Below are 27,709 nucleotides of genomic sequence, written 5' to 3'. Positions count from 1 at the left end.
ACAAAATAAATAAGTGTTGTTTTACAAGACACTGTCGTCTGGAGAACAAATTCATAACCTTAACAAATACATTAAGTGAGAAGGAAGAGAAGAAAAATACGTTGCGTTTATACAGCACCTGCTCACGTCCTCACTGTTGTTATGCATGTAAATACACAGTCTATGTACAACATGGTGCTACAGACAGAATAAAATAAATGACTAATTGGGTTTTTGGTATTATTCGTATTGGGAGGAATGTTGCTCAAGTTACTGGGAGAAGTCCCTGTTCTTTTCTGATGAGTGCAACGGGATCTTCTTGCATCCATCTTAACAGGCAAACAGGTTTTACATCTAATCCAACAGACAGCAACTGTGACAATCCAATACTCCTTCAGTACGGCACTGGACTGTCAGCTTACATTATATGTGGATATCCTGGATTGGCGCTTGATCGTAAACTGTCTTGCAGCTGTGCTAACTCTAACAGGATCGAGTTTTAGCCCGCTCAATGAAGCAAAGCTTCCATTCTCAAATGGAGAACTGGACTTGAACTAGGTGGCATAGAGTCAAGATATGGAAAACTCAAGTAAATAACAAAAGAGTGATCAATAAATGGGACAAATTGCCAGTGCAGGTGGATGAACAGGAAACTTTAAGCTGATGACAAAAGGTTAAAAGGCCATAGCTTACAGGAAGGCAGTAACACAGAAGAGGGCCATTAGTCCAAAACTAGCACTCGTCTTTCCAGTTGAATATTTCATATTTTATATATAACATTTAATAACCATTAAACTTTTCAGGTATCAGGAACTTTTCCATTTCATTTTCAAACAGTTTCCTGTTTGTGGAAGAACGGTCATGATGTTCTCGTGAGGTGGCTACACAGGGGGTCATGTTAACTTTGATAGTGTAAAATGGGAGCTATCGATTCAACCACCGGTTATATCCAAAGTCAAAATTACCCCCACATGCTCGGCCTTTTTACCTTTGGTGAATTTCAAAGGAAGAGACAGATCTGAGGTCTTTGTAGCAATCAGAAGTTTTTCTCCACTGGTAAGAACAGTCAGCTCTTCAAATCCAAGACAAGTTCCCCACACTGGGAAGTGAGTCCCATGATCGTTGGCCTATTAAAATCAGAAAATTTGCATTTAATGGCAGCCTTTGATAGAAACAATGTTGCCAACTACTAGCACAACTAGTGCTTTGTATATCATCATCATCATAGGCAGGCCCTCGAAATCAAGGAAGACTGGCTTCTACTCTAAAAGTGAGTTGTTAGGTGTCTGTACAATCCAATACGTGAATTATAGCCTCTGTCACAGGTAGGACAGAAAGTCGTTGAAGGAAAGGGTGGATGGGGAGTCTGGTTTGCCGCATGCTCCTTCCGCTGTCTGCGCTTGGTTTCTACATGCTCTCGGCGATTAGACTCGAGGTGCTCAGCGCCCTCCCGGATGCTCTTCCTCCACGTAGGGCGGTCTTGGGCCAGGGATTCCCAGTTGCCAGTGGAGATGTTGCACTTAACCAAGGAGGCTTTGAGGGTGTCCTTGAACCATTTCCTCGGCCCACCTGGGGCTCGCTTAGAGTGCTTGCTTTGGGAGTCTCGTGTCGGGCATGCGGACGATGTGGCCCGCCCAACGGAGCTGGTCGAGTGCGGTCAGTGCTTCGATGCTGGGGATGTTGGCCTGATCGAGAACACAGACATTGGTGCGTCTATCCTCCCAGTGGATTTGCAGGATCTTGCGGAGGCAGCGTTGGTGGTATTTCTCCAGTGCTTTGAGATGTCTGCTGTATATGGTCCACGTCTCCGAGCCATATAGGAGGGCAGATATCACTACTGCCCTGTAGACCAAAAGCTTGGTGCCAGATTTGAGGTCTTGGTCTTCAAACACTCTCTTCCTCAGGTGACCGAAGGCTGCGCTGGCACACTGGAGGCGGTGTTGGACCTCGTCGTCGATGTCTGCCCTTGCTGATAGTAGGCTCCCGAGGTATGGAAAATGCTCCACGCTGTCCATGGCAGTGCCATGGATGTTGATGACCGGTAGGCAGTGCTGTGTGGCGGGGTCAGGTTGGTTCGGACCTTTGTCTTTCGGATGTTTAGTGTAAGGCCCATGCTTTCGTATGCCTCGGTGAAGATGTTAACGATGGCTTGGAGTTCAGCCTCTGAATGTGCGCAGACGCAAGCACCGTCCGCGTACTGTAGTTCGATGACAGAGAATGGGACAACCTTGGATCTAGCCTGGAGGCGATGAAGGTTGAACAGGTTCCCATTGGTTCTATAGTTTATTTCCACTCCACTGAAGTGCTCTTGACAAGGCAGAAGTCTACTGCAGTTATTCTGCTGCATTTATACAATTTTATTGCACTTAAGCAAAAAAAAATGATGTTGGTGCAACAAGGTCCTTCCAACATAGCCAGGTCACCACTTCTCACCCCTTCTTGCCCAATTGCTGCCTATTGCAGTATAAAATGATGTTATATACATGCTCACGTTTGATACACAGTATCCATATAATATGGATAAAGTCAATGATGGAACAGTGATTGCGGAGGTACAAGACAAATAACCTGGGCAATCATAGATATCAACACAAAAGCACCAAAGCATCCTTACAGCCAATCTATTACCCATTCATCTATTTAGAGGTTACAGATTTGGTTGAATAAAGAAAATTATTAATCATTACTCGAAAGAAAAAGCATAATTCTGAAAAATGACAAAGGCTAAACTCTTTTTTTTCATGTTTGCAAGAAAGAATGTAAAACATTATAATAAACATAATCACTGAGTTAACAAACCACTTTAAAAATAAGAGGAAAAACTGCAAATGCTCAAAATAAAGAAAGAAAGAGAGACTGTTAGGAATACACAGCAGACCCGTCAGCACATATAGAGAGAAAGCCTTGACTACTATTTCAGGTGTAATCCTCCATTAGAACTGGAAATTAGAAGAATGATGAGCCCCTTGATAGGACTGAAGAAAATTAAGGGAAGACCAAGTGAGAGAATCAAGAATGTAGACTCCTAGATGAGCTAAGTGGCCAGCAGAAATTAAACATATAGAAAAACTAAAATGGGGTAAAAACTGGTAGATGATATTGGAAGAGTATCTCAATGAGACAATGAAGACATTAAAAGAATAAAAATGTGAAAATAACAAAGTGAAAAGGCATGGAAGAAGATATACAAATTAAAGAGGCTGTCAAAATGAAAGTAAATGAAGTTGAAGGAGATGGGAGAAACAAAACAGAATAGAGAGGAAACAAAAAAAAAGTGAATGCTGGAAATCTGAAAAAAAAGGCAGAAAATATTTGAAACACACAAAGTGCTTCAGCGATTCTTCCAAAAAAAAGTGATGCTGCCCTTTAGCTGGCTACACCGGACTGTATTTTGCTCTCTCCCAGCAGTAAACCTACCAGGAGGGATATTACCACTCCAAATCCACCCGGGAGAAAATTGCAATGGGTTGGTAGTGGATTCACATTGGAGAGCGATATTTCTGTTCCGCCACTAAATCGGAAATCCAGGGCAATTTTTCCAGTTATTTCCTTCAGCTAAATCCCGAGTTCTCCCCGTGAATGTCATATTTTGTAAACCTGATTATTTTCCTGTTGAAAATTTTATTTATCTTTCTCCCTTTGGAGATGTTTAATGCCCACTGCCGCTGAGGAATGTATGTGTTACGGAATGGAATGCATTTTCCATTTCATGTAATACATGCACATTTTAAAACACGGTGATTACTCCAATAATGTAAAACAGTCTCCCCCCAATCAGCATCCATATTCTGCCACTACAAACTCAAGACAGCATTCACTACTGCAGCAGTGGGGATTTTTCGACCTTCCATACCAGTATCCATTTGCCTTCCTGAATGAGTGCCAATTTGCAGAACTAGTTTGATGCTATGGGCACATTCTCACGAGAAACAAAATTGAGATTCCAAAATTGTCACTTCAAGACGGTCCTTACAGATAGCAGAGGGAGGTGGCTTTTATCCTTTCAGTCTGAGCTAGAATCAAAAGACAATGTTCTAACCAACTGTACCACCTATTCTTGATTTGCCTTTCATGCATAGGCCATTACATTAGATTGCATTCTAAAACCCATGTTCCCCCTCCTACTGAGTGTCTGATTTACGTAATGTCACACGAGAACACACGTTAGTTTAATGTGGTAATCAGAAATTCTTAGCACAGTCTATGCAGGTAAAACAAGTAGTTATTTTTACTGCTGAAATCGGGATGTCCTAAAAAATTATGAAGGGCCTAGATAGAGTGGATAGGAAGGATCAATTTCCCTTAGCAGAGGGGTCAACAACCTGGGGGCATATATTTAAAGTAATTGATTCCAAGATACTTTAGTATAGTCTAGAGATAGTCTGTGACTCCTTCTGAGATGCATACAGCTGTTAACAGGCATGGCTCCAGGGTTACCAAGGCTGGGAACTCAACATCCAGGGGTATTCAATATTCAGGAAGGATAGACAGAAAGGAAAAGGAGGTGGGGTAGCGTTGCTGGTTAAAGAGGAGATTAACACAATAGTAAGGAAGGACATTAGCTTGGATGATGTGGAATCTGTATGGGTAGAGCTGCGGAACACCAAAGGGCAGAAAACGCTAGTGGGAGTTGTGTACAGACCACCAAACAGTAGTAGTGAGGTTGGGGATGGCATCAAACAGGAAATTAGGGATGCGTGCAATAAAGGTACAGCAGTTATCATGGGTGACTTTAATCTACATATAGATTGGGCTAACCAAACTGGTAGCAATACAGCGGAGGAGGATTTCCTGGAGTGTATAAAGGATGGTTTTCTAGACCAATATGTCGAGGAACCAACTAGAGAACTGGTGATTCTAGACTGGGTGTCGTGTAATGAGAGAGGATTAATTAGCAATCTTGTTGTGCGAGGCCCCTTGGGGAAGAGTGACCATAATATGGTAGAATTCTTCATTAAGATGGAGGGTGACACAGTTAAGTCAGAGACTAGGGTCCTGAACTTAAAGAAAGGTAACTTCGATGGTATGAGATGTGAATTGGCTAGGATAGACTGGGGAATGATACTTAAAGGGTTGACGGTGGATAGGCAATGGTAGACATTTAAAGATCACATGGATGAATTTCAACAATTGTACATCCCTGTCTGGCGTAAAAATAAAATGGGGAAGGTGGCTCAACCGTGGCTAAGGTAAATTAAAGATAGTGTTAAATCCAAGGAAAAGCATATAAATTGGCCAGAAAAAGCAGCAAACCTGAGGACTGGGAGAAATTTAGAATTCAGCAGAGGAGGACAAAGGGTTTAATTAGGAGGGGGAAAATAGAGTATGAGAGTAAGGTGGAAGGGAACATAAAAACTGACTGCAAAAGCTTCTATAGATATGTGAAGAGAAAAAGATTAGTGAAGACAAACATAGGTCCCTTGCAGTCAGAATCAGGTGAATTTATAATGGGGAACAAAGAAATGGCAGAACAATTGAACAAATACTTTGGTTCTGTCTTCACTAAGGAAGATACAAATACTAGGGGACAGAGGATCTAGCGAGATGGAAGAACTGAAGGAAATCTTTATTAGTCAGGAAATGGTGTTGGGGAAATTGGGATTGAAGGCCGATAAATCCCCAGGGCCCGAGAGTCTGCATCCCAGAGATCTTACTGCAGTTGTACAGGGCCTTGGTGAGGCCACACCTGGAATATTGTGTACAGTTTTGGTCTCCTAATCTGAGGAAGAACATTCTTGCTATTGAGGGAGTGTAGCGAAGGTTCACCAAACTGATTCCAGGGATGGCTGGATTGTCATATGAGGAGAGACGGGATCAATTGGGCCTTTATTCACTGGAGTTTAGAAGGATGAGAGGTGATCTTATAGAAACGTATAAGGTTCTGACGGGACTGGACAGGTTAGATGCGGGAAGGATGTTGGGGAAGTCCAGAACCAGGGGACATAGTCTTAGGATGAGGGGTAGGCCATTTAGGACTGAGATGAGGAGAAACTTCTTCACCCAGAGAGTTGTTAACCTGTGGAATTCCCTGCAGCAGAGACTTGTTGATGCCAGATCATTGGATATATTCAAGAGGGAGTTAGATATGGCCCTTACGGCTAAGGGGATCAAGGGGTATGGAGAGAAAGCAGGAAAGGGGTACTGAAGGAATGATCAACCATGATCTTATTGAATGGCGGTGCTGGCTCGAAGGGCCAAATGGCCTACTCCTGCACCTATTTTCTATGTTTCTATGTTTCATCTCAGTCCTAAATAGCCTAACCCTTATCCTAAGACTGTGTCCCCTGGTTCTGGATTTCCCCAACATCGGGAACATTCTTCCTGCATCTAACCTGTCCAGTCCAGTCAGAATCTTATTTGTTTCTATGAGATCCCCTCTCATCCTTCTAAACTTCAATGTATAAAGGCCCAGTTGATTCAGTCTCTCCTCATATGTCAGTCCAGCCATCCCAGGAATCAGTCTGGTGAACCTTCGCTGCACTCCCTCAATAGCAAGAACGTCCTTCCTCAGATTAGGAGACCAAAACTGAACACAATATTCCAGGTGAAACCTCACCAAGGCCCTGTACAACTGCCGTATGACCTCCCTGCTCCTATACTCAAACCCCCTAGCTATGAAAGCCAACATACCATTTGCCTTCTTCACCGCCTGCTGTAACTGCATGCCAACTTTCAATGACTGATGTACCATGACACCCAGGTCTCGTTGCACCTCCTCTTTTTCTAATCTGCCGCCATTCAGATAATATTCTGCCTTCGCGTTTTTGCCCCCAAAGTGGATAACCTCACATTTATCCACATTATACTGCATCTGCCATGCATTTGCCCACTCACCTAACCTGTACAAGTCACCCTGCAGCCTCTTAACGTCCCCCTCACAGCTCACACCGCCACCCAGCTTATTTGCTCCCCTAAGTTTTCTACCCTCCCTTCTCTCCTGAAAGCAGTTAATTAGGCTGGGACACTGCTCATTATCTAATAGCTTGCCCAAGTCACTATTCTTCATGTGTGAGGCTGGACAGTTAATTGTGGCAGGTTGCTCAATCATAGAGGACTTCACATCCATGGAGCCATAGATGTTTTTGCACAGAATAAGACGTTTTGACCCACCGAGTCTGTGCTGTCTCTTTACTAGAGAAATCCAAAACTAATCCCACTGATGCAATCTCTCCCATAGTCCTATGTCTTCCTTTACTTCAAATACTTAACATTGCCCTTTAAATAAACAGTATCTTTACCTCAACCACTTCCTGTGTGGCAAAGCATTCCACGATTCAACTATCCTCTGAGTAATTAAATGTCTTTTAACCTCTCTCCTCACTCTCTTAGTAAAAATGTTAATTTTTTAAAATTAGATCTCCTCTGGTATCATCTTAATAAAAGAGGTGTCGGCAGCAGCACCGGAGGAGGCATAAACACAGAGGACAGCGCAGACTTGGGAGGAGTCGGCAACAGCAGCAGAGGTGGCCGATACAAATCCGGCAAATTCCAAAATAGCAAAATCAAGGAATGATGTCACAGGACAGCAGATGGTGACTGGTGAGTGAGTATTAGCATTTTATTCTCTCTAATTTAACTAGATAAACTAATTAATATAACTATAAATAATCACGTGAAAAGACTTTAACTAAGAGAGCGAAAGTAGCAGCCGGAGATAAAGGTAGGCCCAACATTTAAGATTCTTAGGGGGAGAAATTCGGGTTGTTTGCGCCTCCTGTGGCGTAAACGACTTCTCGCCCGGGCGTGACAGTGCTCCCGAGTCCCGCGAAATTCTGTAGGAGTTTGCTGGCAGTGCTAACCGGTAGTACATTGGGCCGCTGCGCTGGCAATGACAACGTCATCACCGTGTGCAGCGACCTGTTTTCGTCCCGGAGCAAAAATTCAGTCGCGTCCAGTGACTGCTCATAACAGCTCCACAGGGCGCGTACTGGGCTTTAGGTCGCTCGCGGGGCGAAAATTAAAGGGGAGGTGCAGCGCACACAATGTTAAAAATGGCCGACATACCAGTCGCGGCCTTCTGATCTTTATATTGCCGGGTCCGTGCTGCGATGTTGCAGCCCGACACTCCGCTTCTGTACCAGGCTGCTGCCACGGCACCCCACTCCCTAGTGGTGTAGAGGTGGGCCCTTCTCCCGAATGCAGAGACCGCAGCAGGCCCTCCCCTCCTGGAAAGGGATGGGCCCTGTGTTCCCGCCAGCGCTACGTACCACTCCGCATAGCACTGGAAAATTCACGAAGGTTAGATCCAGGTCCCGCCCGAGAGGAAGTGGAGCGCGAGACTTTGCACTCCACTCCCACTCGGGGACGGCAAGTCTAATTTAGCTGCCAGGGCAGGACTTCGGCACCTGCCGCAGGTAGTCCTGCATTGCAGCTGTTAACTGGGCGGTACTAAAGTTTTACCCCGTAAGTCTTAAGTTTATTTATTTTAGTTAATAGTTGAATAAATAGAGGCATGGCAGGGCTCCTCAGTCCCGTGGAATGCGCATCCTGTTCCATGTGGGAAATCCAGGGTGCTTCCCGTGTCCTGGACAACCATGCGTGCAAGAATTGTCATCGACTGGAGGAGTTCGAGCTCCGGGTTTTGGAGCTTGAGCAGCAGCTGGTGTCACTGCGTGCATCCGTGAGGCGGAGAGCTACGTGGATAACGTGTTCAGGAGGTGGTTATCCCACAGCGCAAGGTGGTGCAGGCAGAGAGGGAATGGGTGACCGTCAAACAGACAAGGAGGACCAGGCAGGTCATGCAGCAGTCCCTAGTGCATCTCACTCTCCAACCAGTATTATACTGGTGAGGGCAATGGTTCCTCTGGGGAGTACAGCCAGTGCCAAGTACATGGCACCATGGCTGGATCAGCTGTACGGAGGCGGGCGGGAAAGGAGGGAGATCGGGAAGGCAATTGTGGTAGGCAATTCGATAGTTAGGGAAACAGCGTTTCTGCAGCCGCAGACTTGACTCCAGAATGGTATGTTGCCTCCTTGGCGCCAGGGAGAGGGATGTCACTGAACGGCTACAGAACATTCTGGGGGGGGGGGGGGGGTGGGAGAGTGAACAGCCGGAGGTTGTAGTCCACATTGGTACCATGACATAGGTAGAAAAAGGGATGAGATTCTGCAGGCAGATTTTAAGGAGTTAGGAAACAGGTTAAAAAGCAGGACCTCAAAAAGGTAGTAATCTCTGGATTACTCCCTGTGCCACGAGCTAGTGCAGTTAGCAATCAGAGGATAGGGCAGATGAATGTGTGGCTGGAGAGGTGGTGCTAGAGGGAGGGCTTCAGACTCCTTGGATATTAGGACCGGTGGGACCTGTGCAGGCCGGCCAGGTTGCACTTCAACAGAGCCGGGACCGGCTCCTCGCGGGGGTAGGGGGGGGTTTGCTAGTGCTGTTGGAGAGGGTTTAAACTAATTTGACAGGGGGATGGACAACAGGATGTGGCATTAGAAAGGAGAAACAAAGTGCACAAAGGATGGAGAGTGACAGATAGCACTAGAGTAAGAAATAGTAAGGTATTAGGTGGGGTCAGACTAAGGGAGAATATAAGAAGGTCTAAGACAGGTTTACAGTGTGTGTTTGTGTGTGTTTAAGTGCATGGAGCATGGTAAATAAGGTTGGTGAGCTGCAGGCGCAGAAACATAGAAACATAGAAAATAGGTGCAGGAGTAGGCCATTCGGCTCTTCGAGCCTGCACCACCATTCAATAAGATCGTGGCTGATCATTCACCTCAGTACCCCTTTCCTGTTTTCTCTCCATACCCCTTGATCCCTTTAACCGTCAGGACCATATTTAATTCCCTCTTGAATATATCTAATGAACTGGCATCAACAACTCTCTGCGGTAGAGAATTCCAGAGGTTAACAACTCTGAGTGAAGAAGTTTCTCCTCATCTCAGTCCTAATTGGCCTACCCCTCATCCCAAGACTGTGTCCCCTGGTTCTGGACTTCCCCAACATCGGGAACATTCTTCCCGCATCTAACCTATCCAGTCCTGTCAGAATCTTATACGTTTCTATGAGATCCCCTCTCATCCTTCTAAACTCCAGTGAATAAAGGCCCAGTTGATCCAGTCTCTCCTCATATGACAGTCCAGCCATCCCTGGAATTAGTCTGGTGAACCTTCGCTGCACTCCCTCAATAGCAAGAATGTCCTTCCTCAGATTAGGAGAGCAAAACTGAACACAATATTCCAGGTGAGGCCTCACTAAGGCACTGTACAATTGCAGTAAGACCACTCTGCTCCTATACTCAAATCCCCTAGCTATGAAGGCCAATATACCATTTTCCTTCTTCACTGTCTGCTGTACCTGCATGCCAACCTTCAATGACTGATGAACCATGACACCCAGGTCTCGTTGCACCTCCCCTTTTCCTAATCTGCCAGATAGCCACATAGAATATGATGTCATGGCGATAACGGAGTCCTGGCTCAAAAAAAGGCAGGATTGGGTTTTAAATATTCCTGGATATAAGGGGGCCGAAATTGCCCCCCTCCATTAAGCTCCTCTAAGAGGCAGTAATGGAGTGGATAGGCCTTACCGACTGGGGGCAGACGAATGGGCCGACCTATCAGAAATTGACCTCGGGCCGGAAGTGGCAGGAACAGGTTTCCGCAATGCCCGTGCTTCCTCCAGTCCTCTGGCACCAAGTTTGAAGTTACCATTTAGCATACATGTTCTCCCCTTCATTTTTCCCCCAAAATGAGTCACTCCACATTTCTCCACACTAAATTTAATCTGACATCTATCTCCTGAATCTACTATGTCCTTTTGAAGTCACGACAGTCCTCTTCATGATTAATCACACTCCCTATTTTTGTGTCTGCAAATATTGATATTGTGCCACCTTTAAGATACAGAATGGAATACAAACCAAGAGCAATGGTCCCCAAACTTATGCCAGGATCCCTCATGCCAGAAAACAATCCATCAAACAACAATTGTTTTCTGGCCTTCAACCCACTTCCTATCCATGCTGCCACACTTCCTTTAAAAGGACATGTTGTAATTATAAAGCAACAAACCTCCTATGCCGAAGCTTATCAAATATATTTTCAAAATCCATTTACACAACATCCACTACATTTCCCCAGGATGTGATGAAGATAGGCACGATGGAAATGCAAGTTCTTCCTTGCTAAATTGGTCTACATTTTTATACCACACATATATTACATGCAGTTACCTGAAGTGTAAGATTATAAAACAAGGCTGCAATCTTGGCATATCGAGAAGTTATGAGGTTTGCTCCACCACCCGGAAGGAGCACCCTGAAAATAATCAGACATGACAATGAAACATTACAGCAGTTGAATAGCAGTAAGGAAGAATCATGTTGAATTGACTGAACCAATCTGAGGGAATGACTGATTTGACTTTATCCTCACCAATATACCTGTCACAGATGCATCTGTCCAAAAGCTTTGGTAGGAACGAGCGCCGCACAGTGCTCATTGAGACCAAGTCTCATCTTCACACTCAGGACACCCTCCATCATGCCCTGTGGCATAACCACCATGGTAAATGGAATGGATTAACAGATCTAGCAGCTCAAAACTAGGCATCCATGATGCACTATGGGCCATCAGCAGCAGAATTGTACGCAATCACAATCTGTAACTTTATGGCCCAGCATTTCTATCACTCCTTCATGACCATTGAGCTAGATGCCCAACCCTGGTTCAATGAGGAGTGTAGAAGAGTATGCAGCACCAGACAGGTTTTAAAATGAGTTGCCAACTTGGTGAAGCTGCAACACAGGACTACATGCATGCTAAACAGTGAAAGCAATGTGTTATAGATATAGCTAACGTGATCCCACAACCAACCAATTGGGTCAAAACCCTGCCAAATGCAGTTGTGAAAGGCGGTGGACAATTAAGCAACTAATGGAATGAAGCGGTTTATGAATATCCCCAATCTCAATGATGGTGGTGCCAAGTGAGTGAGTGCAAAAGCTAAGGTTGAAGCGTTTGCAACCATCTTCAGCTAGAAGTGCCGAGTGGATGATCCTTCCTGGCCTCCTCCTGAGGTTCCACTATCACAGATGCCAGTCTTCAGCCAATTCGATTCACTCCAAGTGACATCAACAAGGGACTGACTATTTGTACTGCAATTTTTCTGTCCTTCTGTGCCTGCGTCCTCTTAAGACTCCGCCCCTGATGCCTCCCGCCCAGAACCGGAAGTGGGCCCCGGATCGGAAGTGGGGCCCTGCGATCAGTCCGACCACGTTGTTGCTCCACGGGTTCTTCAACCGAGCTGCTGCTCCTCCGGCCGCCCATCGACTGAGCTGTGAGCCCCGAGCTGAGCAGTGAGTCCTGAGTCCCGGCCAGGGGGGGGGGGGGGAAGAGCGAGAGAGCGAGCGAGAGGAGAGAGCGAGAGGAGAGAGCGAGAGGAGAGAGCGAGAGGAGAGAGGCGAGGAGAGAGCGAGAGAGAAAAAGGAGAGAGAGAAAGAAAGAGGAACGCGCGCTCCGAGGAGAAAAAGAAAGAGGAAAAAAGAAAAAGGAAAGAGGAGAGAGAGAGAGAGAGAGAGAGAGAGAGAGAGAGAGAGAGAGAGAGAGGAGAAAGGAGAGAGAGAGAAAGAGAGAGAGAGAAAGAGAGAGAGAGAAAGCATCGCGCTGGTGGAGGGGGGTGAAGAAATGAGAGAGGTGACAGCAGCTTGGAACAGCGGCAGTTCGGGAGGCCAGTACCGTGAGAGCAGAGCAACGCGGGAGGATAAAGGGCGGCGAAGTAAAGAGAAATCGAAGTGTGACATCATAGCCAAGCAGGTAAGTGATTGGCTGGTGGATTGGTGAATATTTTATCTTTTTCTTTCGGTAGGAAACATTTGGCCTTGATGTAAGTAAGTTAGAAAGAACGGGTTGGTGAGTAGTTTTTCTTTTTTCTTTATCTTTTTTCTTTTTCTTATCAGTAAGAAACCTTTGGCATTGTTGCCAAATTAAGTTAATCTAAGGGTTAAGTCATGGCAGGAGAGCCCAGACCCGTGTCATGCTCCTCCTATGCAGTGTTCCTGACTACTAAGTGTGCAGAAAGTGTGTCCAGCTGCAGCTCCTGTCGAACTGTATTGTGGTACTGGAGCTGCGCATGGATTCACTCTGGAGCATCCGCGATGCTGAGGATGTCGTGAATTGGTCACAACGCAAGTAAAGGTTACAAAGGCAGATAAGGAATGGGTGACCATCAGGCAGAGCAAGGGAAGGAAGTTAGTGCAGGGGTCCGTTGCTGTCATCTCCCTCCAAAACAGATATACCGCTTTGGATACTGATGGGGGAGATGGCTCATCAGGGGAAGGCAACAGCAGCCAAGTACATGCCACCACTGGTGGCTCTGCTGCACAGGAGGACAGGAAAAAAGTGGGAGAGCTACAGTGGTAAGGGATTCTATTGTAAGGGGAATAGATAGGTGTTTCTGCGGCCACAATCAAGACTCCAGGATGGTATGTTGCCTCCCTGGTGCAAGGGTCAAGGATATCTCGGAGCAGCAGTAGGGCATTCTGGAGGGGGAAGGGTGCACAGCCAGTTGCCGTGGTGCATATAGGTATCAACGATATAGGTAAAAAAATGGGATTAGGTCCTACAGGCTGAATTTATTGATCTAGGAGTTAAGTTAAAAAGTAGGACCTGAAAAGTAATCTCAGGATTGCTACCAGTGCCATGTGCAAGTCAGAGTAAAAATAGAATAAGTGGTTTGAGGAATGATGCAGGAGGAAGGGATTCAAATTCCTGGGACATTGAAACCGGTTTTGGGGGGAGGTGGGACCAGTACAAACCGGACGGTCTGCACCTGGGCAGGACCGGAGCCGATGTCCTAGGGGGTATTTGCTAGTGCTGTTGGGGTGGGTTTCAGCTAATATGGCAGGGGGATGGGAATTTATGCAGTGAGACAGAGGGAAGTAAAATGGGGGCAGAAGCAAAAGGTAGAAAGGAAATTAAGTAAAAGTGAAGGGCAGAAAAATCAAAGGCAAAAGTCACATTACAACATAATTCTAAAAAGGACAAAAAGTGTGTTAAAAAAACAAGCCTGAAGGCTCTGTGTCTCAATGCGAGGAGCATTCGTAATAAGGTGGGTGAATTAACTGCACAGACAGCTGTTAACAGATATGATGTAATTGGGATTACGGAGACATGGCTCCAGGGTGACCAAGGCTGGGAACTCGACATCCAGGGGTATTCAATATTCAGGAAGGATAGACAGAAAGGAAAAGGAGGTGGTGAAGTGTTGCTAGTTAAAGGAGATTAACCCAACAGTAAGGAAGGACATTAGCTTGGATGACGTGGAATCTGTGTGGGTAGAGCTGTGGAACACCAAAGAGCAGAAAACGCTAGTGGGAGTTGTGTACAGACCACCAAACAGTAGTATTGAGGTTGGGGATGGCATCGAACAGAAAATTAGGGATGCGTGCAATAAAGGTGCAGCAGTTATCATGGGTGACTTCAATCTACATATAGATTGTGCTAACCAAACTGGTAGCAATACATTGGAGGAGGATTTCCTGGAGTGTATAAGGGATGGTTTTCTAGACCAATATGTCGAGGAACCAACTAGAGAGCTGGCCATCCTAGACTGGTTGTTGCGTAATGAGAGAGGATTAATTAGCAATCTGTTGTGTGAGGCCCCTTGGGGAAGAAGTGACAATAAGGTAGAATTTTTCATTAAGATGGAGAGTGACACAGTTAAGTCAGAGACTAGGGTCCTGAACTTAAAGAAAGGTAACTTTGATGGTATGAGACGTGATTTGGTTAGGATAGACTGGAGAATGATACTTAAAGGGTTGACAGTGGATAGGCAATGGCAGACTATTTAAAGTTCACATGGATGAACTTCAACAATTTTACATTCCTGTCTGGCGTAAAAAATAAAACAGGGAAGGTGGCTCAACCGTGGCTAACAAGGGAAATTAGGAATAGTGTTAAATCCAAGGAAGAGACATATAAATTGGCCAGAAAATACAGCAAAAGTGAGGACTGGGAGAAATTTAGAATTCAGCAGTGGAGGACAAAGGGTTTAATTAGGAGGGGGAAAATAGAGTATGAGAAGAAGCTTGCTGGGAACATAAAAACTGACTGCAAAAGCTTCTATAGATATGTGAAGAGAAAAAGATTAGTGAAGACAAACATAGGTCCCTTGCAGTCAGATTCAGGTGAATTTATAATGGGGAACAAAGAAATGGCAGACCAATTGAACAAATACTTTGGTTCTGTTTTCACGAAGGAAGACACAAACAACCTTCCGGAAATGGTAGGGGACCGAGGATCTAGCGAGAAGGAGGAACTGAAGGAAATCCCTATTAGTCAGGAAATTGTGTTAGGGAAACTGATGGGATTGAAGGGCGATAAATCCCCAGGGCCTGATAGTCTGCATCTCAGAGTACTTAAGGAAGTGGCCCTAGAAATAGTAGATGCAGTGGTGGTCATTTTCCAACATTATATAGACTCTGGATCAGTTCCTATGGATTGGAGGGTAGCTAATGTATCCCCACTTTTTAAAAAAGGAGGGAGAGAAAACAGGGAATTATAGACTGGTTAACCTGACATCGGTAGTGGGGAATCAATTATTAAAGATGTAATAGCAGCGCATTTGGAAAGCAGTGACAGGATCAGTCCAAGTCAGCATGGATTTATGAAAGGGAAATCATGCTCAACAAATCTTCTAGAATTTTTTGAGATGTAATTGATAGAGTGGACAAGGAGAACCAATGGATGTGGTGTATTTGGACTTTCAAAAGGCTTTTGACAAGGTCCCACACAAGAGATTAGTGTGCAAAATTAAAGCACATGGTATTGGGGGTAATGTATTGACGTGGATAGAGAACTGGTTGGCAGACAGGAAGCAAAGCGTAGGAATAAACGGGTCCTTTTCAGAATGGCACGCAGTGACTAGTGGGGTATCACAAGGTTCAGTGCTGGGACCCCAGCTATTTACAATATACATTAATGATTTAGACAAAAGGAATTGAATGTAGTATCTCCAAATTTGCAGATGACACTAAACTGGGTGGCAGTGAGAGCTGTGAGGAGGACGCTAAGAGGCTGCAGAGTGACTTGGACATGTTAGGTTAGGTCATTTTCCAACATTCCATTGACTCTGGATCAGTTCCTATGGAGTGGAGGGTAGCCAATGTAACCCCACTTTTTAAAAAAGAAGGGAGAGAGAAAACAGGGAATTATAGACCGGTCAGCCTGACATCGGTAGTGGGTAAAATGATGGAATCAATTATTAAGGATGTCATAGCAGTGCATTTGGAAAGAGGTGACATGATAGGTCCAAGTCAGCATGGATTTGTGAAAGGGAAATCATGCTTGACAAATCTTCTGGAATTTTTTGAGGATGTTTCCAGTAGAGTGGATAAGGGAGAACCAGTTGATGTGGTATATTTGGACTTTCAGAAGGCATTCGACAAGGTCCCACACAAGAGATTGATGTGCAAAGTTAGAGCACATGGGATTGGGGGTAGTGTGCTGACATGGATTGAGAACTGGTTGTCAGACAGGAAGCAAAGAGTAGGAGTAAATGGGTACTTTTCAGAATGGCAGGCAGTGACTAGTGGGGTACCGCAAGGTTCTGTGCTGGGGCCCCAGCTGTTTACACTGTACATTAATGATTTAGATGAGGGGATTAAATGTAGTATCCCCAAATTTGCGGATGACACTAAGTTGGGTGGCAGTGTGAGCTGCGAGGAGGATGCTGTGAGGCTGCAGAGCGACTTGGATAGGTTAGGTGAGTGGGCAAATGCATGGCAGATGAAGTATAATGTGGATAAATGTGAGGTTATCCACTTTGGTGGTAAAAACAGAGAGACAGACTATTATCTGAATGGTGACAGATTAGGAAAAGGGGAGGTGCAAAGAGACCTGGGTGTCATGGTACATCAGTCATTGAAGGTTGGCATGCAGGTGCAGCAGGCGGTTAAGAAAGCAAATGGCATGTTGGCCTTCATAGCAAGGGGATTTGAGTACAGGGGCAGGGAGGTGTTGCTACAGTTATACAGGGCATTGGTGAGGCCACACCTGGAGTATTGTGTACAGTTTTGGTCTCCTAACCTGAGGAAGGACATTCTTGCTATTGAGGGAGTGCAGCGAAGGTTCACCAGACTGATTCCCGGGATGGCGGGACTGACCTATCAAGAAAGACTGGATCAACTGGGCTTGTATTCACTGGAGTTCAGAAGAATGAGAGGGGACCTCATAGAAACATTTAAAATTCTGACGGGGTTAGACAGGTTAGATGCAGGAAGAATGTTCCCAATGTTGGGGAAGTCCAGAACCAGAGGTCACAGTCTAAGGATAAGGGGTAAGCCATTTAGGACCGAGATGCGGAGGAACTTCTTCACCCAGAGAGTGGTGAACCTGTGGAATTCTCTACCACAGAAAGTTGTTGAGGCCAATTCACTAAATATATTCAAAAAAGAGTTAGATGAGGTCCTTACTACTAGGGGGATCAAGGTGTATGGCGAGAAAGCAGGAATGGGGTACTGAAGTTGAATGTTCAGCCATGAACTCATTGAATGGCGGTGCAGGCTAGAAGGGCCGAATGGCCTACTCCTGCACCTATTTTCTATGTTTCTATGAATGGGCAAATGCATGGCAGATGCAGTATAATGTAGATAAATGTGAGTGTATCCACTTGGGTGGCAAAACAGGAAGGCAGAATATTATCTGAATGGTGACAGATTAGGAAAAGGGGAGGTGCAACGAGACCTGGGTGTCAGGGTACATCAGTCATTGAAAGTTGGCATGCAGGTACAGCAGGCGGTGAGGAAGGCAAAGGGCATGTTGGCCTTCATAGTGAGAGCATTTGAGTATAGGAGCAGGGAGGTCTTATTGCAGTTGTATAGGGCCTTCGTGAGGCCACACCTTGATTATTGTGTCCAGTTTTGGTCTCTTAATCTGAGGAAGGACATTCTTGCTATTGAGGGAGTGCAGCGAAGGTTCACCAGACTGATTCCCGGGATGGCAGGACTGACATATGAAGAAAGACTGGATCGACTAGGCTTATATTCACTGGAATTTAAAAAAAATGAGAGGTGATCTCATAGAAACTGTTGTGCATCTGTAAAGCATGTACTCCCATGTTCCGCCGCCAGGGAGCTCATCCCCTGAAGTCCCAAGGGATCCCAGCATCCCTTGGGAGTACTGTATATAAGCCGGCCCCCAAGGCCTGTTCCTCACTCTGGAGCGTCTTATTAAAGACTGCGGTCACTGTTACCTTAACCTTCCTGTGTGCAGCCTCATCTGTGTTAGGAACACAATAGAAACATATAAAATTCTGACAGGATTGGACAGGTTAGATGCAGGAAGAATGTTGCTGATGTTGGGGAAGTCCAGAACCAGAGGTCACAGTCTAAGAATAAGAGATAAGCCATTTAGGACCGAGATGAGGAAAAACTTCCTTCACTTAGAGAATTGTGAACCTGTGGAATTCTCTACCACAGAAACTTGTTGAGGCCATATTTAAAAGGGAGTTAGATGTGGCCCTTACGTCTAAAAGGATCAAGGGGTATGGAGAGAAAGCAGGAATGGGGTACTGAAGTTGCACGATCAGCCATGATCATATTGAATGGTGGAGAGAGGGGGGGGGGCGGTGCGCGAGAGAGGGGGGGGGGCGAGCTTGGGGGGCGTGGGGTGGCGGTTGGCGAGTGTACGATGAGCTTGGTGGGGGGGGGGGTGTTGGGGAGGAGAGGAGAGCGCGAGCGAGCTTGGGGGGGGGGGAGGAGAGAGCAAGAGCGAGCTGGGGTGGCGGGGAAAGAGAGAGGAGAGGAGAGCACGAGAGTGAGCTTGGGGGGGGGGGGAGGAGGAGGGAGGAGAGAGCAAGCTTGGGGGAGGGGGGGGCGGGGAGGGGAAGAGAGAGGGGAAGAGAGAGAGAGAGAGAGAGAGAGAGAGAGAGAGAGAGAGAGAGAGAGAGAGAGAGAGGTGGGGGGAGGAGCGAGAGTGAGAGAGAAAGATAACGAGAGAGCGAACGAGCTTGGTGGGAGGAGAGAGCGAGAGTGAGCTGGCGGGGGGGGGGGGGGGGGGGTGGTGAGGGGAGGGGAGGGAATGGAGAGAGAGCGAGAGAGCGCAAGCGAGCACTCCCTGGGGGTAAAGGGGAGGGCGAAAGGGGGGGGGGGGAAAGAGAGAGAGAGAGAGAGAGAGAGAGAGAGAGAGAGAGGTCGTGGGGTGGAGGGGGGGGGGGGGGCGCGAGAAGAAAGAGAGAGGGGCTGGCGGAGTAGGGGTGTAGGGGGAAAGAGAGGGAACTCAGGGAAGACGGATCATGTTCTTCCAACCGCCTACAAGGGACATCGTTGGATGATATTCAGAAGTCACGACACTGTCACTGTTCACTTACCCAATAAGCCTGTTAACAATCTGTACTCAATGCCCCATCTATGGGCAGAGGGGGTGGGGGGAGGATGCACTTGCGCTGGGGTAAGGTACTTTGACTGTGGGAGGGATGTACTTGGACTGGGGTACGGGACTTTGGCTGGCCCTTGCTGTCTTCTGAGGAGCTCTGTCCTCTGTTGCTTCAGGAAGTCAAAGTGGATCGAGTTACAATTTGCAAAGTCAGTGAGACCTTGGGATAGGCAGTTCCAGTGACACATTCCGGTGGAACTTCAGGGTGTGGCTTAACCTCCAAGGGGACCAATCAGAAACAAAGAGTGGAGCATGTTGGCCATTTTGGCAGTATAAATAAGCATGTCCCATCAACAAATGGCTCAGTGCTTTGGATACATAGTGGACAAACTCTGCACATTTTCTGATCAATGTATTCTCCAGTGGATTTCCCACTCTTCTGGCATGCAGGACGTTAAACGTGAATTATGCTAAGTATACTAGGAGATATGAAAAGAATACAGTAATATAAAGGTTCATGTATTTCAGCTATTTCTTTACCATTTTTCTTCCTTTATTCCTGTCAATGCTTAGGTCCTTGTGAGCCTTTGTGCCAATTGTTAAGTTATTTATTTTTTGCCTCCAATCCTATTACTCGTAGAAGTGTGTTTGCAAATGGGAAAAGGCTATAGTATATTCTCAATGACTTTTGACTGTCCAAAGTTGTCAAAATGACTTATTTTATTGTCCTTTTCTAGCTAACGTGTGTGTTCAATAAATTGGAATATAACTGTTGGTTTTTCAGGGTAAACCTACAATTCATTATTGCAATTTACGAGGGTAAATATTTCACTAGTTCTATAGCCATCCGATTTACAACAGTCCTTTCTTTTTACATGGATTATTGGATAGAAATAATCAAAATGACTGATCTTTGACTGTCAAGAAAAAAAAGTATATAGTTTTAAAAAAATGGCAAACAGGTAATTCTATTGATAAAGAACACATTGAGCAGCCACAGTAGCATATTCCAGGCAGCATTAAAAGCAGCAACCCATAACCAACTGGGCAGTAATTTCCTGCAGTCAGGAGCTACTAATGCAGTTCAGGGAAAGAGGTTAATTGGTGAAAATATCAGCTCTCCACCCAAATTTCTTTCACCTGTTTGATTGGGTACTATTATTCAAGATCACAGCAGACAAAAGGTGACATCACCTGTAATGTCACAGAAAATATTTGCTTCTGAGCCTAGAAACCAGAATTACAGGCTACTCTTAATTCAAAGTTGTCCAATTTAAATCCACTGTTTTTAATACATCGAAAAACAATTGCTGAAGCTCAGAGATGGCTACTGAATACTCTACCACCTAAACCGTTGGTAAAAAGAGGAGGGACAAGACATACCTCCTGTTCAAGTGCAACAACAACATGCCAAAACACTTTTTTTTAAAAAAGTTAAATCGGTACAAACTGAATTCCATTTGATAAACCTTACTCTCTTAATACTATAGTTGAAACTTTCAAGAACAGCAATACCCTAGTTGAATACCTTGTGTAATAATCATTTACGACTCCCTTGCTAATAGAAAAACATCTCCTATAGCACCATTCCCCTTAAAATGCCTTTTCTTTCTTCCCAGACACGGTCAACAAGAGCTCCTATATTTTACTGCAGACCTGACATGAAAAGCCAAACTTTCAATGATATACTGTAAAAAGTGACCCAAATATAAAACCAAGGCTATTATGACTTAATAAACAACTCACCCATTTATGGAATAAAATAGTTTCCGGTATTCAGCTTCAAGTAGGTTAATGCTATAGACGAAGAAAAATATCTACATTAGATTAATTTCATTACATTTCGAAATGAAACATACTGAAATTCTATTTCAGTAAAATAAAATCTGAATTCAGTCCTGGAGTATGACACACTTAAGAAATAAATATAACTAAAAATGTTTATTAGTTATTCAGCAAAGAGTTTATCAGCACTATTATAATAAATCATAATCACAGTGCTCAAACAACCAAAACATTTGCAAATTGATCATAATTTACCTCTTTTTGCTCAACAGCTTAAACATTAGAAACTAAACAAAAAATGATTTGTCCAATAAACTTGAGTCATAAAGGACCTTGGCCCCCAATGAGCACGATTTTGACACTTCACCCTATCCCCAATGAGATTCCAACCTCTTGCTCTCCCATTATTATCTATCCTTTAACCCTGTTGGACTTGAAAAAGATCAAGTTGATCTTGACTATGTGTCTAACACCACAGGAGATCAACTATTACAATAAAATAGAGAGTACTGGACCTCTTGTGTAGTAGCTAATGTGGTTTTATAATAATATGCACTAACACAATTTTATTAGGGCACTGATTTATAGTACCAAAAAAAAAATCAAATTCAAATTTTATTACATGATATTACTGGAATTTTTTTTCTTAAACGAGCATTTTGTTGTACTGTGATTATGCTATGTATAGACCTGGCTAGGTTATCAATCAATATAATTTGGATTCGAGCATGTGAGAAAGCCTGAAGCGGGCTAATTTAGACATCCTGTAGGAAACCGTGAACATGAATGCCAGGTCCCAATCCAATTTTCTGAAGTATATTTATTCAGCAACAAGAAAATCTAACTAAAAACAAATTGAACAATGTTTTTACTGTCTAAAAACATGACAACTCCTCTTGGGGTCTAATTTTGTGTGTGCTTTCAATCCTGGCCACCCACTTCTACAGTGGCAGATGATTTGCAGCAGGAGCCTTGAGGGGTTAAGATGTTACTTCCTGGTCTCTAGTTGTAGCAGTTTCCCTTTAGAAGGAGAGTGTGAAGGCACTCTGCATGCCATCATATGGAATGCAACCTCAGTTTCAGAAGCATTCCTTAACCGGGATGAGAACACGTACTGGCAATGAAATGTTTATCATGAGAGTTGTCCACTACTGCCCTCCATGTTCTCTGTGAGTAAAGCAACACTTGTAGGAGAAGGAAAGGGGTGTGAAGGGTATTGTGGAACTTTATACACATAGGTGGTACATTGCAGATGGTGCTCCTTACAGTGAAGGCAAAGTGGCTGCCTCTGGGAAAGATGCTTAGTATGATGCACTATTGCAAGGTGAGACTGCCTACTGTTCGGGTTAGTGAACTTCTTCCAGCATGGAGTAGCCTTCTAGGTGTTGGAGGAGGTGGTATTCATTGTCAAAGCTACCGCCGTCCGCTGACCTGGATCGGCCCTTCAGAGGCCTCCTTCCCTAAAAGCCTAAAAGCTGGGTGCTCATTTGTTGTTTCCTGTCACATTGACTAAAGGTAAAACTTAATCAGAATCTGGCCATGCTGAATGTTGCAAGTGGATGCTGGAATATGAAATTACATCCAGGGAATAATAAAATTAGCCTTTTCCTTTAACTATAAGCATGCATCACTTGGGCTATGCCACCTCCCTTGCTGGGCTTAACATACTTTTGCGTAAAGCTATAGCAGATACGGTTGAACGAAGAAATTTTAATTTTGATGGAAAACCGAAGTAGAGTACTGAAAAATACTTATATGAATGTGACTATGATGGTGACAGCAGTACCTGTATTAATATATGAAGTATATAAAAGGCACAAAACTTCACAAAATGGATTCCTGTTACAAACTGAATGGCCCGGATTTTGTGGTCAGTGGCAAAATGAATGGCATTCGCCATTCATTACGCTATCAGCAGCCCACAGACTTATTTCGGAGCTTTTGCGCAGCAACTTAGAGTTATTAGAAATCCACTTCAGCACGGCGCCCTCTACAGGGTATCTGGGACACGTGTGAACAGTGCAAGCAACAGCACGGGGCCAAAATTGCCCCTCCCGATAAGGCCTCTGGCCACCTGAATGTGGCGGCGTGGAATGGTCGCCGACTCTCCACGGAGGGGCCGCTATTTTGCAAATTGCCCTTCAACAGGGTTGGAGGGGTGTAGGGGACAGCTCCACCTGTTTTTCCGCCGCGGCAGGCACACGCCGACCCCTTACTGACTGGCGGAGATCCCTTTTTGAAATTGCCCCGCAGGAAATATCCCTTTTGTGGAATTGCCCCGCGGGAGCGGCGACGCTGTTAGCAGGTGCCACCCACAGCCTTGTGTGTCACTGCACTGCTTGTTGGTCAGTGGCGCGGCCACCCTTAAAGGGGTGGTGGCAAGCACTGGGCCACCTGGGAGGGTTTCAGCTGGGCCAAAGGCACGGTACCCAAGAGGGGTGGCGGGCTGCCTATTGGCGGCTCAGCCAAACCCGTGGCCACCGTTGTCGGGCTAACCTGGGGGCACGGAGCTGTGCTCGATCCGCTCCCCCAGGGCAATTTCCCACGCAGGGCAGAAAGGGGGTCTCCGCGTGCCCGACGGGGTGAGAAGATGGCTGAGGGGGTCCCGTACACCACTGCAAAAATAAGAGGGCAATTTAAAAAATGGCAGCCCCTCCACACCGACTGAGCGGCGAGTCCTTACCAACCCGTGGCCACATCTTTGAAGCACTCACGGCTCTTATTACTGGTTGGCAATTTTGGCCCCACAGAGTGTAAACCAGGAAGTGCAAGTTTGAATATTTAATTCAATGTAAATTCACGTGTAGAAAGCGAAATAAAGAGGGAAAGATACATGAGATTGAGAGAGAGATAAAAGAGACAAAGAAAAAGTTTTATGAGTTTTATTTTAATATTTTATAAAATCTCCAACAATAATTAAAATCTGAAGGAATGAGACTCCATGCTAAAAGTAAATTTTCAGGGCCACATGAGGTTGTTTGGTAGCAATATTTAATGCCATTAAATATTCACTTACACTTGATGGACAAGCTTAATTTTTTCTGGCATGTTTAATGGGTATCTAGTGGGCAACGTCACACTCTTCATGTGTTTTAATGCCAAGTCTCTTGGGTGAACTATCGGTGTATCAAGGTCCCACACAAGAGATTGGTGTGTAAAATCAAAGCACATGGTATTGGGGGTAATATACTGACGTGGATAGAGAACTGATTGGCAGACAGGAAGCAGAGAGTCGGAATAAACGGGTCCTTTTCAGAATGGCAGGCAGTGACTAGCGGAGTGCCGCAGGGCTCAGTGCTGGGACCCCAGCTCTTTACAATAAACATCAACGATTTGGATGAAGGAATTGAATGTAATATCTCCAAGTTTGCAGATGACACTAAACTGAGTGGCGGTGTGAGCTTGAGGGGGATACTAAGAGGCTGCAGGGTGACTTGGACAATTTGGTGAGTGGGCAAATGCATGGCAGATGCAGTATAATGTGGGGCAAAAATGCGAAGACAGATTAACTGAATGGTGGCAGATTAGGAAAAGGGGAGGTGCAACAAGACCTGGGTGTCATGGTTCATCAGTCATTGAAAGTTGGCATGCAGGTACAGCAAGCGGTGAAGAAGTCAATTGGTATGTTGACCTTCATAGCTAGGGGATTTGAGTATAGGAGCAGTCTTACGGCAGTTGTACAGGGCCTTGGTGAGGCCTCACCTGGAATATTGTGTTCAGTTTTTGTCTCCTAATCTGAGGAAGGACGTTCTTGCTATTGAGGAAGTGCAGCGAAGGTTCACCAGACTGATTCCCGGGATGGCTGGACTGACATATGAGGAAAGACTGGATCAACTGGGCCTTTATACATTGGAGTTTAGAAGGATGAGAGGGGATCTCATAGAAACATACAAGATTCTGATGGGACGGGACAGGTTAGATGCGGGAAGAATGTTCCTGATGTTGGGGAAGTCCAGAACCAGGGGACACAGTCTTAAAATAAGGGGTAGGCCATTTAGGACTGAGATGAGGAGAAACTTCTTCATTCAGAGTTGTTAACCTGTGGAATTCCCTGCCGCAGAGAGTTGTTGATGCCAGTTCATTGGATATATTCAAGAGGGAGTTAGATATGGCCCTTACAGCTAAGGGGATTAAGGGGTATGGAGAGAAAGCAGGAAAGGGGTACTGAGGGAATGATCAGCCATGATCTTATCGAATGGTGGTGCAGGCTCTAAGGGCCGAATGGCCTATTCCTGCACCTATTTTCTATGTTTCTATGTAGCGCAGCCTGTGGAGGATTAGGGAAACACTGACAGCAACTTCCTGATTTCCACATTTAATTGCACTTGTGCGGACGCTGGAAATTGCTCCATAATAATGGTGAGCACCGATAACCTTAGTTATTTCTACCGCAATATCCGAGCCATTGAATTAAAGCTATATTCCCTCTTTCCAAACCTATTGGCACACAAGGCAACCAATTTCTTCCACTGCTTTACATCTGGTAGGTCATGCATGCACTGTGTTTTCCATAACAAAGCCACTTTTTATGTAGACAAGTCATAACCCCACATGTCCCTACAGGAGGAACTGAAGCCATACAGAGAGATTAAAGCCATTCATGGAGAGAAGAGTTGAGAATTTTCCTGGGATTATGCAATTACTCCCGCCAGTTAACATAAAAGTATGGTTGCTTGCCCAACCCCGAACAAGTTACTGAACAATGAACGTTAGAAAGCCAGTGCTACTAAGGAATTGAATAAAAAAGACCCAGTGAAGCTCCTTGCCAACAAATAAAAAATGTAAAGGAGGCATTATGTTAAAACTGGTTGTACAGAAAAGGGCAGTGGTGTGCTGCATCAAGAACATGCCAAAGATCATAAAAATTGTTCCCTATGGTAACAAGGCCTTGAGTGATATGGAACAAAATATTCACGAAGTCCCCGTACAGGTACAGCGTCGAGAATCCGGAATCCAGACCGATCGGTGGCAGGGTCGTCCGGAATCCGTACCAGACAACCCTGCTGACCTTGGGGCCTCGCTGCTATCCGACCTCGGGCCTCGCCCCACCGCCGCTGCCCTTACCTCGAGGCCTCCTCGCCGGCCCGCCCAAACACCACCTCAGTGGGGCCCGTCCGCTCGACAACAACCTCCTTGGCGGGGCCAGATGGCCCGAACTCCTCTTCGACAGGAATCCTCCCCCCTTTCTGATGTTCCAAAATCCAGAAATACCCGAAGTTGGGCTCTTGTGTTTCCGGATTGTGACATCAGAAAACAAATCGAAAATCCGGAAAAGTCCGGAATCCGGAACGGCCTTGGTCCCGAATTTTAGGCGCTGCACCTGTACAATAAGGCATTTGTAGAACAAAATGTCAATGAATAGATTACCTCATCCAAGATGGTGGATGGGATAGCAGCTCCTTAGGGAGCTCTTCCCAGACAAGCCCTCATCTGACCATCTGATTCCACCTTTCTCTCCCTCAAATCTCTCCCCCCCCCCCCCCCCCCCGCCACCCCCTCACTGTCCAAGCCCCCTCTGGTCCTATCCCTGACCCTCAAAGCACTCTACCTATTCCTTAAACTGTGCTACATGGGCCCACTGCCCATTCCCCAACTGTGGCCTGCCTCCTCGCTGCCAAGTCCTTCCCTTGCTTCTCGCTCCCCACGGACGACTCAGCTGCTCCAAGCGACCCCCGGTGAACCTTTGGGCCTACCTCATGCGCGAGCCTTCCCTCCGGGCCTCCACCAGTCAGCGACGATCGGGCCTCCCTCCATCCATTCATCGACGACTGGGCTCTCCTCCTCCAGCGACGACCAGGCCTCTCCTCCTCCAGCGCACGGTGAGCACAATGGCTGTGACCACTCTGACCTCTCTTCCTTCCTCAAAGTGGACCTCTGACCTTCCCAATGCCTGCCCCCAGCCAAGCCTTGGATCACTTACCATCTCACCGAAGGGCGCTGCTCAGCGCCGCGCTTATGGCCCGCATCTCGCCATAGGCAATTAGGCTTATACAGCAATGCCTGGTCTCCAGTCATCTTGGACCCCCTTGCCACTGAACCAAGACCTTGCTCAGCTAAGCTCGTGTGGTATCGAGTGTGCAACGGCCACCCCATGTTAAAAGAACCCACGCACAGGCATCTTCCACCCTTCAATATGATGATGACCATTATAATCAGGCAGTGGTCTTCCTGAATAGCAAGATTATTCATGAAGGTAATGTTTCCACCAGTTGAATAGTTGCATAGACTCTGCTGTTGCAAGGTGTTCCCATGGAAGGTTAAATATGATTAATAGTAAAAGGAATGACAGCTAGATCTTGTGCCACGGAATTGTACAATTGAATGCTGAGGAAAGTGAGGTTAAGAAAAACTTCAGATTTTGTGACATTAACCAACTACAATTAGGCTTGTCACTACAAGTTGATCATCTAGTCAAAGAAATTAAATGAAGATTGACTGGAAGACAGTGAAGACCAATTAAATGGCCAGACCTTCGGCACATCATCGCCTATATAAGAGCTGAGTTGCAGGCTATCACCCATAGTTGCTGAAAAGTGGAAACTAGCAGCCGATTATAGCCCATTTATCGCCGGCCCAACTTTTGGCACTGCTGAATGAGCTGCATTGCCCGGCCTACTTAAAAAAAAAAGGT

At 45.6% G+C, this 27,709-nt stretch overlaps 1 protein-coding gene across 1 annotated transcript in view; it reads right to left on the bottom strand.

Annotated features, from left to right (window-relative positions):
- The window catches only part of LOC139267078 (gamma-glutamyl hydrolase-like), a 268,758-nt gene that overhangs the window by 41,838 nt on the left and 199,211 nt on the right, over positions 1–27,709 (bottom strand). The window contains exons 9-11 of the mRNA XM_070884891.1: positions 21,040–21,090; positions 11,154–11,238; positions 968–1,106 (exon numbers count right to left, since the gene is read on the bottom strand). Of these exons, the coding sequence (XP_070740992.1) occupies positions 968–1,106; positions 11,154–11,238; positions 21,040–21,090 (275 nt within the window). The remainder of the gene's footprint in view (positions 1–967; positions 1,107–11,153; positions 11,239–21,039; positions 21,091–27,709) is intronic.

This window comes from Pristiophorus japonicus, chromosome 1 (genome assembly GCF_044704955.1).
Source record: "Pristiophorus japonicus isolate sPriJap1 chromosome 1, sPriJap1.hap1, whole genome shotgun sequence".
Lineage (NCBI taxonomy): Eukaryota > Metazoa > Chordata > Chondrichthyes > Pristiophoridae > Pristiophorus > Pristiophorus japonicus.
Note: the sequence above shows the minus strand (reverse complement) of the source record. Positions and strands in the feature narration are given on the sequence as shown.